At 39.0% G+C, this 16,829-nt stretch overlaps 1 protein-coding gene across 1 annotated transcript in view; it reads right to left on the reverse strand.

Annotated features, from left to right (window-relative positions):
* LOC141550295 (uncharacterized) overlaps positions 1 to 16,829 on the reverse strand; it is a 155,855-nt gene that overhangs the window by 125,662 nt on the left and 13,364 nt on the right. The window contains exons 8-10 of the mRNA XM_074280791.1: positions 7,275 to 7,378; positions 3,883 to 4,048; positions 689 to 871 (exon numbers count right to left, since the gene is read on the reverse strand). Of these exons, the coding sequence (XP_074136892.1) occupies positions 689 to 871; positions 3,883 to 4,048; positions 7,275 to 7,378 (453 nt within the window). The remainder of the gene's footprint in view (positions 1 to 688; positions 872 to 3,882; positions 4,049 to 7,274; positions 7,379 to 16,829) is intronic.

The following is a 16,829-nucleotide window of genomic DNA, read 5'->3' on the forward strand; positions in this document are numbered from 1 at the left end:
CAAAAACATAACTAAGATGTAGTCACTATGACTTTGACCCAAAATGGGAGTACTTCCCTTCCAAGGCAAATTCCAACCAGGGAAGGGCAAGGGAAGGAAATTTTAAAACCCTGGCAAATTGGTTCCAAAATAAGGAGGCAGGGATGGGATCTGCTAGAGAGATGCTATTCCTCTAGATCAAATGCAGTAAAAAGGTTGTAAAATACCCAAGTATCCAGAGAATGTGCAGCAGATGGACATGTTTTCACCTGGACCACTTTTCACCCCAAAAAGGGAGCCCTAATTTCTCTGGGAAGGAGCAGATATATTTTTCAAATCTCATTTCATTCATAGAAAAGAGTATCATAGGGACAAATGACAGATTAAAAAGAGGTCCTTCAAACCACTCTCTATCCAAGAAAGAGAAAATTTTGAGAAAGAGTACAGGGTTGAATTGCTCTGGGGCAGTGGGCATACTTACTCCCGTTGTGTGCAGACCAAGAAGGAGAGCAGAGCTCCAGCATAGGCTGCAGACTAAGAAGCATTCCCAAGCATTCTCTATTCACAGCTGAGCTATTCCAATTCCTCAGAACAGTTTGTGGCCAACACTTTAGTCACTGCCCTTTTTTCTTACTTCCCCAGAACGTGTCACCTTAATCTTTCTCATCGTATCTTGGTGCCAGTCCCTCCAAATTCCAGATCCCCTTACCCGGCCATTGTCTTTGGGTCCCTGAGAGCTACAGTTCTCTCCTAAGGCTTCTTTAAGGATCTTCATTAATGAGCTCACTCCTGGAAGTCGCTCACAGGCCCCACCTGCCATGCAGAGGTTGTGCACCAGGGCAGAGATGCTGAGGAAGGCACTGGAACTCACTGCTGGGGACTGCAGTAAGGGCTGGAAAACAGAAACAGACCCCAGTGTCAAAAGCCCACTCTTTACAAACACAGAAAAAGAGATATTTCAGACTAACATCAGATCAGCCTCACAAGGGATCAAGTAAGAAGTACTCAAGAAAATGTTCTACCTGCTATTTTTGTTCTATTTGATGGGACTGAGAAAGAGAAGGAAAAAAGAGGGAGAGAGAAAGAGAGGAGAGAAAGAAAGAGAGGAGAGAGAAACTGCGTATATGTATGTATACCTATGACATTTACATATGAATTATATGTTAAATATATTAAATGATAGATAAAGTATTTATAATATATAGAAAATACAGATTTTATATATTAATATATTATGTGATAAATTTTGTATAATATCACATATTTTATGAGACCTCTTAATATAGCCTACATTAAAGTATATGCATTTTGCAAATTTAAAAAAATTTTTTCACTTTCCAAACCTTAAAGTGCTGTATGAATATTACCTATTTTATTAATAGTAGTACTACTTCTGGCATTAATTTATCCATTCAATAAGCATTTTTTTACATGCCAGCTGTGTCCCAGGCATGATGTTAGGGATAAAAGGACAAAAACAACAGAGTTTGTATTCAAGAACCTTACTATCTATTAGGGAAAACAACATATAGATAGGCAAAAATTCTAAAATCTACACAAATTCATTTCCAGAGGTAGGGCACTAACAATTGGGAGTTAGAGAAGAAGCCATCAGGTGAATTGGACTTGGAAGGAAACTAGGAATTCTAAGGGACAGAATGGAGGGAAGAAGAGCATTCTAAGCTTGCTATGCAAAGCTATAGTTAGGAAAAGGAATGAGCATGTAGTGGGAATGTTAAGCAAGCCTTTAGACTGGAATATAGAATTTATGATAGAGGATAATGTACAGTAAATCTAGAAAAGGAGTAGAGACAGAATGTGAAGTGTTTTTAGGCCAAATGGAAGAGTTGGTACATCATCCTAAAAATAAGAGGGAACCATTAAGACTTCTTGAGTAGCAGAGGCAGAATTGTGCTTTGGGAATACCAATTTGGAACATTTTTGGAAGATAAATTAGTAGGACACGGGGTAATTCTGAGAACTAACTGAAAGAATATATGTAAAGTGCTTTGCAAACCTCAGAGTGCTATATAAGCAGCAGCTAGATGGTACAGTGAACAGTGCACTGGAACTCAGGAAGACTTGAATTCCAATCCAGCCTCAGCCACCTACTTGCTGTATTATCCTGGATAAGTCATTTAACCTTTTTTGACTGTTTCCTTATTACTGTGGTAATAACAGCACCTAATTCCCAGGGTCATTGAGAGGATAAAATGATATAGTATTTGTACCTCAAGGAATTATATGAATGCTAGCTATTGTGATATCCTTTTCTTCTCCAAACTAAGCAATATCTATTATCACTTCACCAATTTTCATGCAGTATTATTTCCATTCCCCCCACCTCTTTTCTATCACCCCATCACTGTGGTTGGTTTTCTTCCTTTGGACTTCCTCCTCTGTGTGAGTATCCTTTCTAAAATGTGATTCACGGAATGGAACACAATGCTCTAAATGTGATCTGGGACTCTTATTTTTATCTTGATTCTGGGCTCTTTGTTATAGTTTTTGTTGTTGAGTCCTGGGTTTTCTTAGCAAAGATACTGAAGTATTTGCCATTTCTTTCTCCAGCTAATTTTACATGGGGAAACTGAGGCAGACAAGGTTAAGTGACTTGTCCAGGTCATATAGCTACTGTCTAAGGCTAGACTTGACCTCAGGAAGTTGAATTCCTCACTCCAGGCCCAGCACTCTATCTTCTATGTCATCTAGCTGCCCAAATTCTGGGCACTATTCCTCTCTTATTGTCTGGTTCTGGTTTTGGTTGACATATTGCATTCTCCATGCAGATATTCAGAAATGGTACTGAAACATTCCCTGCTTGCTACCCACGATTTTAGTTATCTTCTCTTTGATCTCTATAGTCCTTTGCTTCCCATTTTCCTAGCTGCTAATGGGTCCAAAGCTCATGAGATAGAGAGTTCAAACCAAGTTATAGGAACAGAGACAGGATTAAGGGTTGATTCTCTGGAGTAATCATAGCTGTGCTCCTTAGCAACCTGAATATATTGGAGTTCCTTGTCCCCAGGCTTCAGATAGAACTCAACACCTCTCAAATATTTGCCAGTCATGCAAACTTGAGGAAGGAGACATCTGGAGAGCAAGACAGATTGATGCTTTGGGGGTAGAGATGGAAACCAAGGAAGGAGATTATTGGAAGGAAAGGAAGAGGGGGAAAACAAGATTAGACATGTATGTTAAACAGGAAACATAGAAGAAAAACTGGACATCAAAGCTATCAAAGGGAACCTTTTATCCAGTATTTAAATACTGCCACACACTACTAGTATTCTGCCCTTCAGCCTCAGGAATCTTCTCCAATCCTAATTCCAGAGTTACTAAAGGCTCTCATGGAAGTCACAAGGAGAGCTTTTTTCCCACACCCAGATCGGAGAGACAAGCCAGACACCAGCCTCAAGTCTATGAATTCATCCTTCAAGACGACACATTTAGCCAGGATAATGTCAGATCTTCTATCAAATGCTTATTGAAACTCACAAACCAGGAATTATCAATAAGGCCCAAATTGATGTAGGTATGGTCCTTTTTTCATACCAGCTATAGAGCTGGATGATTCAAAACCATCACCAATTCTGAAATATAAATGCATATTTTTCAGGGCTGAGGAGGAGCAGGGAAAATGAGTCACTTCTCTAGCAGGCACTTAAAGATTTTACTTTAGACTGGAAGACCTGGATTCAGATCTGCTTATACTTAAAAAAAATAGGATAGTCACAATAGCCTGATGAGCCTGGAACATATGGATTTCAGTTTTGGATCACAGGGATTTCTCCAGTCTGTTTTATGCAGGTTATCAGACCTATTGGCAGGCTCACTACATGTCTTTTTGCATAATGCATAGAGCACCAGAGTCACGTCCAGACAAAGAGGGTGGAAGCTTACCAGCAGTAAATGCACCATGCCAGCTGTGGGCTGAGGAACAAACGCTAAGGACCAGAGGAATGACTCTGATTCTTCATTTTCCACATCTCCAGACATGATGAGCTCCTTCATGAGGGCAACACAAGGTTCTGTTCCACAAGATGGCAGAGCATCCACTAGGGGTTGCCTGAAACAGCCATGGGCCAATCGATCAATGGTCATCATCAAAATAAGCCATCCCCCCAGCATGATACCTTTCACAGAATCAGGATGACTTCAGGAAACCTAGGACTCCAGGAATATCTAGCCTTTGGCTGTGCTTTTCTATCCAAAATGATGCTGGTAGGAAGGGAACAAGGACTGATGAAAAGTTTATTTGCACACTAAGTAAACTATGAGTAAATTGCTTACATGTAACCACTCAATTTTGTTGAGCCTTTTCGTTTGGGGAATGATAAGACCCCATTACATTTCTGCTGTTTGGAGTTGTCTGAGCCTACTATGGAGTAGTGGATAGAGTGGGCAGCTGGGTGATACAGTGGATAGAGCACTGGGTGTGGTTCAAATCTGGCTTCAGATACTTACTAGCTGTGTGACTCGGGCAAGTCACTTAACTCTGCCTCAGTTTCCTCATCTGTAAAATGAACTGGAGAAGGAAATCACAAACCACTCTAGTATCTTTCCTATGAAAACCCTAAATGAGGTCACATGTCAGATATAACTTTTTTTTTCCCTGAGGTAATTGGGGTTAAGTGACTTGCCTAGGATCACACAACTAGGAAGTATTAAGTATCTGATTTGAACTCAGACCCTCCTGATTTCAAGGCTGGTGCTCTATCCATTCTGCCACCTTGCTGCCCCATTGTATAAAACTTTTAAACAACTGAACAACCACAAAAACAAAAGGATAGAGTGGTGACCTTTAACTCATGAAAACCCGAGTTTCAATTCTCTTAGACATGTGTAACCATAAGAAAATCACTAAAACTCTCTGTAACTATAAAATGTCCTCATCTATAAAATAGGGATCCATTTTAGCTTTAAGTCTAATGACATTATGGTCTGTTATTTCATAGGTATAGGGAACACTTCCAGTGTGAGAGCTTCCTCTACCAATACATCTCATCTATATCTATAACTTAAGAATTTTTTGAGACACTGAGAAATCCAAATACCCGTCCATAACCATAGAGCTAGTATGTGTAAGAGGCAAGTCTTAAACTCAGGTCCTGTTCTTTGTATTTTGCCATGTGACCTATCAGTTTTCAAAATACTCTCATATAAATGAACTTATTTGATCCTCACATTAATCCTGTGAGAGTGGAAGGCAGGCATTATTATTCTCATTTGTCAGAAGAGAAAACTGAGGTCATAGCAGTAAAATGATTCATTCAAGTTCATAGAACTAGTAAGTGACAGAACTGGAGCTTAAAACCACCCACATCTGATACCCAGCCTAGTGTTCTTTCCACCAAAACACATTTACTTCAAGAGACTATGACCAGGCTCAGAGAGTTAGAAAACAAGCATAGAAGCAAACCCTTGTTGAAAGGTGGATTTAGATACTGGAAAATGAATGCAGAAGTCTAGGATCTTGAGGTCACAGCATAGGGGAGGATGAATCTCTTTGAAATCCCCATTCTCTAAAAACAAAGGGCAGTAGGGCCTGAGAATGAGCTCTTAGACTCAGAAGTGTCAATCACAGACCATTCTTCCAAGAAAGCGAGAGAAGAACAGAGATGTTCCATTGTCAGCATCCAGAGGCAGAGCCTGCTAAATATAGGACTTGGGATAATAACAACAGCAAACAGCAACACGACTGCATCCTGTTTGTATGGTCTTCCAAAGAATTTGTCATACATATCTCTATAAGGACTTAGGTCTCTGAAAGCCACGTCTGGGTGAGGATTAAGAACTGTGGCAAGAGATAGAAATCTTTCTGAAGAGGTTATCTACCTTGAAAAACTCACTTAATTAGAAATTGAGTGGATGCCCATCAGTGGCTGATTAAGTTATGGTTTATGAGTGTGATGGAATATTATTGTTCTATAAGAAATGATCAGAGGATGATTTCAGAAAATCCTGGAATGACTTACATGAACTGATACTGAGTGAAGTGAGCAGAACCAGGAGAACATTGGACATAATAACAAGATTATGTGATGATGAATTGTGATGGACTTAACTCTTCTTAACAATGCTGTGATTCAAGCCAATTTCAATAGACTCAAGATGGAAAATGCCATCTGCATCCAGAGAAAGAACTATGGAGATCGAATGTGGATTGAAGTATGCTATTTTCACTTTTTTGTTTGTTTGTTTTTCTTTCTTATGATTTGTCTCATTTTGGACTGATTTTTCTTACACAACATAACAAATATGGACATCTGTTTAAAAGTATTTCACTTATTTAACCTCTATCACATTGCTTGCTATCTTAGAGAGAGAAGGAGGGAGGGAGAAAAATTTGGAATACAAAGTCTTAAAAAAATGAATGTTGGAAATTACCTTTACATGTATTTGAAAAAAATACAGGGAAAAAAACCTCTTAGATAAAATCAGAGCAGTAAAGAAAAATGAACTTCTGAAGACACCTAAATATCCCACTAGCCTCACAGAATCAAGACTACATTATGACCTATCATGACACCCAGTAGTACTCCCAAAAGGCTGCTATGATTGAAACTGCTATCATCCAAAGACTTCTAAGAAAGTAGAAAGGCCAAAAGAAGCCTTCTTCCTTCTGTGTTGACCCTAGCCCAGTGGGCAGGTACATTTCTTAGTAAGTCTGCTTAGAAGGCAAGCCAGGTAGGACCACCCAGTTTACCTATTCCCTCTTAATTTTCTTCTATGTTTTCTCTCTACCCATGGGTCCTACTTGCTGGCTAGAATATTGCTGTCTACAGCAGGTTCTGATGCTGACAATGACTGTCTTGCCTGGGCATACTAGACTTGTACCCCCAACCCTGCTATCATCCTCTCCCCCTTCCTGAGTCCTTTCCCCAGGAATGGTACTTGAGCTATATTTGAATGCTAATTCCATCTCTGAGCAAGAGGGTCCTCTTAAGTGGGAAGGAACAATGCCAGCCTTTATGCAGCTTGGCCCTTCAATTCTATTCTGTGGCAGGACAGTGCTGGGGTTCGTGGGAAACTCAGGGTTGCCCTGCCCAGCTTTCTGTCCTGGCAAACTTCCCAAGACACACCAAAGTCTGAAGAGCAAGACCCAGGTCAGTGTCACTCAAAAGAGACAAGCAGAGAGACAGATGGAGGGATGTTATTATCTCTCCCTGCGGCATACAAGTCACACATGAAGGTAGGGCAGTTCCCAAATCCCTCACAAGAATCTCAAAGCCTAAGCAAAGCTGACCTGTTTTTTTCCCCTCTATCCTACACTCTGGGAAACAGCCTCTTACCAATTGTCTCTGCACTTAAAGGAAGATCTTTTCCAGAGGTCCATCAGTGCATCGGCAGACAAACCCCTCAGCTCAAACACCAGCTCCATGAAGAGCTCTGCAGTCTGGAAATAAAGGGGGAAAAGTGACTTTGAAGGATCATCATATACATCATACTGCTTCCAGAGTGGGCAAGAAAAATATCAGTGCAAGATTCCAAAACAGATCAAGTCAGCTCTCTCCTCGGTGAGTCTTAGTTTCCTCACCTATAAAATGAGTTTCCCAAAAAGGAAGGAAATAAGCATTTAGGCATTTTAGAAATATCTCATTGGATCCTCATAACAATCCTCACAAGATACAATCATTTTATAGTTGAAAAATCTGAGACCGATGGGATAAATGAGCAGAATCACACAGTTAGTATCTGTCAGGATTCTAACTCAGATCTGGCTAAATGCAGAACTAGTGTTTATTCCCTACACTTCCTAGTTGCCCTAAGCATCCCCGGCTTCTAGATATAATCACAAATTAACTGTACTAAGTAAGGGACCAAAATAGGGCAGTCAATTCATTGATCCAAAGCAATCCCAATAAACTTGGTTGGAAAATGTCCTTTGCAGAGATGTATGAAGACTGAATATGGATCAATACACACAATTTTTACTTTTTTTCCCTTTCTTGTGGTTTTTCCCTTTTGTTCTGATTTTTCTCTCCCAACATGACTCATATGGAAAAAAATGAATGTACATGTATAAACTAAAAAATAATTATTATAATAATAAAGTTAAAACAAAATAGGGCAAGTCATTTCCTCCAGATGGCACTATTCAGTTAGCTGGCATAATAAAAAGAGTCAGGCAACTGGGTTTGATTCCTCCCTCAGACTTCCACTATCACTGTGATCCTGGGTAAGTTACTTAACATCTGCCTATCTTAGTTTTCTCATCTATAAAATGAAAAGGGTAATCTCAGTGACCTCTAAGGGTCCTTCTGATTCTAAATCTATGATTATATGAATTTTCTTGGGCCTCGATTTCTTCAATTGTAAAATAGGGCAATTGGATTACCCTGGATCCCTGCCTGGATTAAAATTTTCATTTGATTATCCCATTGCAAATTAAACTTCAAAATAAGTCAGTTTCCTTCATTTTAACCCTACTTAGTTTCAATAAAAATCTGAAAAAATACATCAACCATTGTGGAAAGAAAGTTTTTTTTATTCTGTCTGAATCATGTCACTCAGTGTTTTCAACATGCTGACAAAGAACTAACTAAGCACATTTGGAGAAGTAATCCCTGCTCTCCAGAGGGGATTTAGGAAACTTTCATCATATCCTGCCACAATGTTTACCTTTGATCTCAGGTTTATCACCACAGCCATAGGTACAAACTAAGATGGTGGCTGGGCTAAATAACAATTCACATTTTTATAACATTGTAAGGTTCGAAAGGCTATCTCTGAGGTAGATAATGAAAATAGTATACCCATTTTACAGATGAGAAAAGAGAATCAGAGAAATGCTTTGCCAAGATCACATAGCTAATATTAGAAACAAGACTTAAACCCTGGCCCTTTCTGACTTCAGGTTCAGTGATCTCCCCTTAATACCACACTGTCTCCAAACTCCCTATTCCTGTCTTTTCTAATGATTATCTCAGCTCCACTTGAAAACAATATCAGAACCCGAAGCAATACTGAAGGCTCCAAATACCAGGTTCCTATAACTATATGGGCCTACAACAAGCTACTTTCATAATCCCTTAGGCCTGATTTCTATGAATGGAGCCTCTGTTGCAGGCTGCTCCTTTTGAGCCAGATATTGGCTAAGAAACTAGTCTCCCTCTCTGGCCCAGTCCACTCTGCCACTTCAACTACATCATGTTTTCTAAACAAGGGGGTTGCCTCTCTGCCCCGAATTTGGGGTTTTTGCTGGTCATTCCAAAAGTTTCCCTCAATGGTCTCTCATTTTCCAGATTCCAACCCGCTCTAATACTAGAGTGCTGAGGAGTTTAGGAACTGTATTTCATGAGTGGCATTTGCAAGGAGCTCATTTCCTCTGAGTGCTCTACATTTTCAATAGGAGTCCTTCATCATTGCTCTCCTTTTCCTGAGATTGCTGGGCAGAGAGCCAGGCTTCTGGGAAATTCAGGTATGTGTTCCCCTCTCACTAGTGATTTCCTTTCCATTAACAGCTCTTAGTGTTTCCTGGGTTCTGTACAGATTTATACTTAAAAATAAAATTTCATATTTCTTGAACAATTTCTCATATTTTTTGAATGCCAAAGTATCTTTCACCCAGGGTGTTTTGTTCCATATACATTCCCACACAACACATTAGGGCTTACACTTTAAGGAAGCAAGGTGGTAGAGTAGATAAAGAGATAAACTTGATTTTAGAAAGATTGGTTTAAATTCTCCTCCAATCACTTACTGTGTAACCCTGTATAACTTATTTCATCTCTCAGCTTCAATAGATTTATCTATGAAATGGGAATATTGACATTATCTCCTAATAAGATTGTTCTAAGGATAAAATAAAATAACACAAGTAAAGCATTTTACAGACTTTCAAGTACCATATAACATCTAGCTCTTGAACACTGTACCTAACAACTACAAGATTATACGATGATCAATTCTGATGGATATGGCTCTTTTCAACAGCAAGGTGATTCAGGCCAGTTCCAATGGTCTTGTGATGAAGAGAGCCATCTGCACTGAGAGAAAGGACTATAGGAACTGAGTATGGATCATAACATAGCATTTTCCACTCTTTTTGTTGTTGTGTGCTTGTTTTTTTTTTCTTTATCATTTTTCCCTTTTTGATCTGATTTTTCTTGCACCACATGATAATTGTGGAAATACGTGTAGAAGAATTGTACATGTTTAACTTTGATTGGATTGCTTGCTGTTTAGGGGAGGGGAAGATAAGGAGGGAGAAAAATTTGGAGCACAAAGTTTTGCAAAAGTGAAAGCTGAAAACTATCTCTGCATATATTTTGAAAAATAAAAAGCTTATTATAAAAAACAAAATATGAAACAATAAGTTTTTATTTCAAGGGAAAAAAGTATCACTTTGACAGTGATGCAGTGGGGGAGACATGGTAGCATGAAGACCCACCAGTAAGCTCCCTGGAACATTTCTTTCCACTAGATAAGAATGTGACATTTTCTAAGAGATCATTTATTCCTCTTCTCTATTTCTAAATCTCATGGATTATCAAGAGCTTTCTGGAAAGACCAACATTTAATCCCAAATTATACCTCCTTTTCCACTGCCAAGCTTGTTTCTTTCCAAGAATTCATGACAGTTGGATCAAAAAAATTCAGACATGTAAAGGCCAAGAAAAATCAAGTATTTAAGGTTTGCTGAATGGAGCTGAATTTCTTAATGCTCAAATATTTCTCTCCAGCAACCCAAAGAAAGAGTCTCACTGATTCATTTCCTATTTCTCCTCCCCTTATGTTTCTTTACTTGGGTCCCACTTACTTTCCCCTATTATTCCTCTCTCCACTTGGCTGATCCAATCTACATCCTCAGGAGTTATACATCCATCTTGTGAAGAACCAGAGCAGAGAGATTCTCTCTTTTTTAACATGAGTTTTGTTTTCTGATTAAAAAGACAAATCTTAGCTCCCTCCCAGACTGGGTTTTATATCCCAGAAAGCAAAGGGATGGTCCCCTAGGCAACCCTGTTAGCCTTCTCAAAACCTTCTAAAGGACAAGGTCATGACAGGCTTGTTATTGTTTGAAATGTCATTTTAACATGTGCCTTGCTTCCCTTCCTCCCCAGCCCCTACCCCCTTCTGTTCAACCTAGTTAGTCTAACAGTAGTAATCATTTTAATTTGTTGTTTAGTCATTTTTCAGTCATGTATAACTCTTTGTGACCCCGTTTTGGGTTTTCTTGGCAAAGATACTGGGAGAAATTTATCATTTCCTTCTCTAGCTCATTTTACAGATGAGGAAACTGAGACAAATAGGGTTAAATGACTTGTCCAGGGTCACATATCTAATAAGTGTTTGAAGCCAGATTTGAGTTCATGAAGATAAGTTTTCCTGATTTCAAGCCTACCAGCTGCCTTAGGAATTATTTATTTCCCTTAAAATGCACTGAGCCATAGGAGAAAACAAAGTGACTTACCACTTGGTCATTTGCACCTGCCTTCAATCTGACTCTGAACTTACATCTAGAATTGAATCACACCTTTAACTATGTAAGCTTGGGAAAATCACTTTACTCCATGGATCTCAGTTTTCTTATCCATAAAAAGAGAAGGTTGGTTGTTGTTGTTTGCTTGCTTTTTTTTTCTTTTCATTTCTTCCTTTTTAATCTGATTTTTCTTGTGCAACATGATAAATGTAGAAATATGTTTAGAAGACTTGCATAGATTTAACCTATATTAGATTACTTGCTGTCTAGGGGAAGGGGGTTCGGGAAGGGAGGAAGAAAAATTTGGAACACAAGGTTTTGCAAAGTGAATGTTGAAAACTATCTTTGCATGTGTTTTGAAAATAAGAAACTATTATGAGAGACAGAGACAGAGGGGGGAGCACACTGGGTAATATAGCATCTAGTCTCTTTCAGACTGGAATCATAGATTTAGAGCTGGAAGAAGCCTTCCAGGCCATTGAACCCAATCTCTACATTTTATCAAGGAAGGAAACGAGTTCTAAGAGGTTAAAGGATTTCCACAAGATCACAAAGTTAGCAATTACCTTAAACTTAAGGTCTTTAAAAATAGATATTGTTTCAGTCCTTGTACTTTCAATTTCAGCACTTGGCACAATGTCTGATACATAGTAGCTGCTTTACGAACACTTGTTGAAAGATGTGGGATTTGAACTGAAGCCTTCCTAAAGCTACATCTCAAACGTTATCCACTACTACACCATGCTGCTTCTCTAATAGCTTTCTATCCAAATAACTCAATGAATTTTGCTGGGACAAAGATTCCACAAAGGCAGTGGGACAGAAGTTTCCTCAATCATGATTAAACAACAGAGGGAAAGGAGGGGGAAGGCATTATTAAATGTCGTGAACTGGGTTTACAATCACTAGAGGAAGTAAGCCTACATTTCTGTAAGAGGGATTAAAATTGCCTCAAAGGAGGAAAAATAAATAAAACAACATTAAAGCTAGAAAGATACTAAGAAGTGAAGTTGTTTAACTTTTTTATTTTATTTTTTGTTGTTTAGTTCTTTCAGTCTGACCTCTCATGATCCTATTTGGGATTTTCCTTCTCTGGTTCATTTTACAGATAAGGAAACTGAGGCAAACAGGGTTAAGTCCAGGACCATGATATCAGGGAGGTGATGCCATGACATACAAGTAAATTGGATTTAAGTGAGCCATGCAAAGTCATATGCCTCCTTTTGCCCTCTAGAATCATCTGATTCCAATGGTAATATAGATCAGGACTCCTGGAGATGATCTTAGATACAGGCCCTTTTAAGCTAAGGTCTTTAACAGGTCTCAGTTTGACTATGGCAATACCCATTCAGTGATTAAGGTTAGGTAAGGAATGAGAAGGACTATTTTACTTAGTCAAAAAAAAATCAATCTGGGAGGTAGAAACACTCAAGAAAGAGTTTTTGGCCAAAACAGAAACAATTGCTATTAACATTCACTCTGAGCCAAACAGGGCCCAAACAAGAACCTACTGTCTAGGGCCTATTGTTGGCCAATCGATGAGAACCAGAGATATAGCATTAGTTAAATACTTATTTTGTGAGCTCTATATAAGGACAACTGTCCTAGACCTCAGAATGTCAATCAGTAGGAACCTCAGAATTATTTTTATTTAAACTGTATATAACAAAAAAAATTTATATAATACCCTTGACAAGTGACCCCTTGGTCTTTGCTAAAATAACCTCCAATGAGGAAACCCATTACTTCCCAAGACAGCTGTGGAGATTTGGATTATTTCTGAGTAAGAGATAGGCTGGTTTAGATACAGAGCTTCTTGAACTTTTTCTGTTAAGGATCATGCCTAAGTGCACTATAAGGGGCAGGTCAATTCTCCCAGAGCCTCTACAGCTGTGAATATCTGAAGGTGTTGCAAAGCAGCTTTTACTGACACAGGTGTTGCTTGTGGACTGGGAAAATAAATTGGAGGCAGAGGAAAGAGGTCAGACAATGCAACTGCCTCTCAGTCTCCTTGAATCACCATCATCCTCTCACAAGAAGAGAAGAAAAAGTCTACCAGAGGTAAAACAAACATTTTCCCGCAGGCAACCCCTTTTCACCTATGAAATTTTTATATGACCCCTAGTATATAGATATATAAAATATACATACAAATCAAACTGCTGATAATAAATTATAAGTTTGTAACCCCCACATTCAATTTACAAGATCCCATATGGGGTCAGGAACCACTGTTTAAAAAACTGAGGATTAGAAAACTAGCAAAGGTAATTTTTCTGATGTAGGATTCTAAGAGCTTACCATTAGTTCTCAGACTCTTGGTGACTCACAGGATTAGCTGCCACATTCTAAGCAAATAATTTTTGTTATCTCATTTTTAACAATGACTCCACTAGCTCTCCCCCTCCTGCAGCTAGTGTCACTGCTTGGCTTTGTTCCTAGTCTAATGGCACTCTCCTTGAGGGGACAGCGGTAACCACAGGCTGACAGCAGACTGGGAGCTTTGCCAGAGCTTTGGACTGGAAATGTTCCAGACCCCAAGGTCATATCATCCTCCCTTTGCTTCCTTCCACTGACCCTCATCCTCACAACTGGCTCTTCTATCACTACAAAGGAATCGGTCTCCTTTGAGCATCAGCCAGTCCATGTCACTAATTTCCAAGTCAAAGATACCTTTAAAACTGTACCTGCACTTTATAATGTTGAGTCTCAAGAGTTTTGATGCATTTGGATAGTACAGTTTTGTTTTGTTTTGTTTTACCAGGTAGGTGAATATGTGATGTTAATCATATGATTTATGCAGCTAGATGGTGCAGTAGACAAGAGTCCTGGGCCTGGAATCAGAAAGACTCATCTTCCTGAGTTCAAAGCTGGCCTCAGACACTTCCTAATCTGTGTGACCCTGAGCAAATTACTTAACCCTTTTGACCTTAGTTTCCCCATCTATAAAAAGAGCAAACCACTCTAATATCTTTGCCAAGAAAACCCCCAAAGGGGTCAACTTTTGTTGAACATGACGAAAATTATCTAAACAACCACTATATAATATTACCCTTAAAGGAAATATGAAACAGTAGTATATAAAGAGCTGGCCTTGGAGTCCAAAAGACTTAGTCCTGCCTCAGTTACTCTGGCTAACTCATTTTAGCTCTAAATGTTCCAAGCAACTCTAAAAAATTATACACTAAAAAAGTAGTTGCCAATATGCACTGATAGAGAAGGTCTCCTTAGTAGGCATTTCCAACCAATAGAATTACAGGCTTGAAATCTTCTAAATAAAACAAAAAAGTCCAGTTTATAGATCCAGGAAATTATAGGCTCAAAGGACAGTTTAACCCTCTTCTCTCAGATAAGAAAAATTCAGGTGCAAAGAAATAATGACAATGATCTACTGTTAGTTCTCTGGTCAGAGAAGCAGAATTAATTTCTTACCCCTTCCAGTTAATATCTCTATGCTTAGTCAAGTCATTCACTAATCCTCATCTGTATAAAAGGAGGGGTTTAGGGTAGGTATCTTTAGATCTGTGAGCATCCAAGCCTCAGAACTCCTATCTCCCAATTGCTTGCTTTTTTTTTTTTTTTCATTTAATCTAGTTTGGTTTCTTAGGGGGCAATGAAAGTCATATTTACTCTCAGAGGTCATCAATTTAACTAACAGTAATGTGGTTTCAGGCATTTCATTTTAATCTACAAACTAGCAAAGAGGCTTGGGCACTCTGGGACGAGAGAACTGGGTGCACAAAGAGGAAGCTGGGCACTCTTGGATGAAGGCCCATGCCACAGGCTTGATGGGACAGAACAAATAGTCCTTCCAAACCCGTCCTCTGTTTCAATGTATGAAATGAGACTCCTGTCCAAGGAGTTGCCTGGAGGAAATGAACAGAGCCTTCTGAGCCCCAAATGGGCAGTCCCAGAATCTCAAAATACCTCAGCTTATTCCAACTACACTGCACTCTCTGAAGTCCTGTGGCCCCCTAAAAGCAAAAATTGAAGAAAGTATTTATTTTGGAAACTGATGTGTCAAGAATAAATAAACAGATGTGTTTGAACTCTCCCAAGCAGATGTGTTGGATCAGAAAGGGAGTACAGAGCCCCTTTCTCTTTCCCCACATGTTCCAGGTTTTGCATAAGAAAATGCACACAGCCAGTACCATAAATAAACAGTTATGGAAAGAGTTCATATGGTAACTATAATTGACATTCAGATTTTATTTGTAGGTTTGCTTCAAAGCAGCTTCACATACATACAAGGGCTACCATTATGATTATTTCCATTCTAAAGGTAAAGGAAATGAAGTTGATAAGAGACTTGAGCTAGGGAGGCTATGAAGGACTTGGATATCCTGACTGTCTACAACAGTTGGTTGATCGGTTGTTGTCCTCTGCTCTTGAAAAGAACCAAAAGGATATCACTATGTTAGAATTAAGTTACAGTGCGTCCCACTGTGGTTGACCAGTCCGACATGAGCTTGGAGTGCTCTGCCAAAGGTCAGACACGAATAGTCAATAATACAATATGGCAGAGATGCTCTCATGGAATTTAAGCCCTTTGGTGGCCCATCTTAGCAGATAATAATGAAGATTGGCAGCTAGGTAACACAGTAGAAAGAATATTGGGTCCCGAGTCAACAAGACCCGAGGTCAAATTCAACTTCAGACAACTGGTTGTTTGACTCCAGGCAAGTCATTTAACATTTTTTTGCTTTAATTTCTTCATCTGTAAATTGGGGACAATAATGACTATGTCTGAAGTGACAGGACAAGAGTACCTGTCTTCAGGATTGTTAGGAGGATTAAATGATATATTTATATAACACTTGATAACTTTAAGATGCCATATAAATTATTGTTATTATTATTATTATTATTCATGTTTAAGGTTCACATTTTTAGGATTTAAATTTGTAGCTATCTACAGTAGCCTCAAGGGCAGCTCGGTGGCACAGTGGGTAAAGCAGTGGACTTGTAATCAGGAGATCTCATCTTTTTGAATGCAAATCCAGTCTCAGACACTTCCTAGCTGTGTGACTGTGGGCAAATCACTTAACCCTATTTGCCTCAGTTTCCTCATCCGTGCAAGGACCAGCAGAAGTAGCTGGCAAGCCAGTTTTGTACTTTTGCCATGAAAATCCCAAATGGGGTCTTGACAAATTAGACACAATTGAAAATGACTTATAGTAATATCACCAAAAGAATCTTGCCATTAAAAGATAGGACTTTGGTATCATGGAAGAGACTTGCAAAGTACTTTCTATATGAACCACTTTAGAAAGGATATGACACAAAGCTGGCTAGAAAAAAATACTGATTGTGATATCACTGTTCATCTAACTTTTAGAATGTCTCCTTTTTCCTCTTACAAGGCTACTGAACCCTTATCTCTGTACCTGTCATTCAGAATTGGGAAGGAGGAAAGAGACTG

The sequence above is a fragment of the Sminthopsis crassicaudata genome, chromosome 1 (genome assembly GCF_048593235.1).
Source record: "Sminthopsis crassicaudata isolate SCR6 chromosome 1, ASM4859323v1, whole genome shotgun sequence".
NCBI lineage: Eukaryota > Metazoa > Chordata > Mammalia > Dasyuromorphia > Dasyuridae > Sminthopsis > Sminthopsis crassicaudata.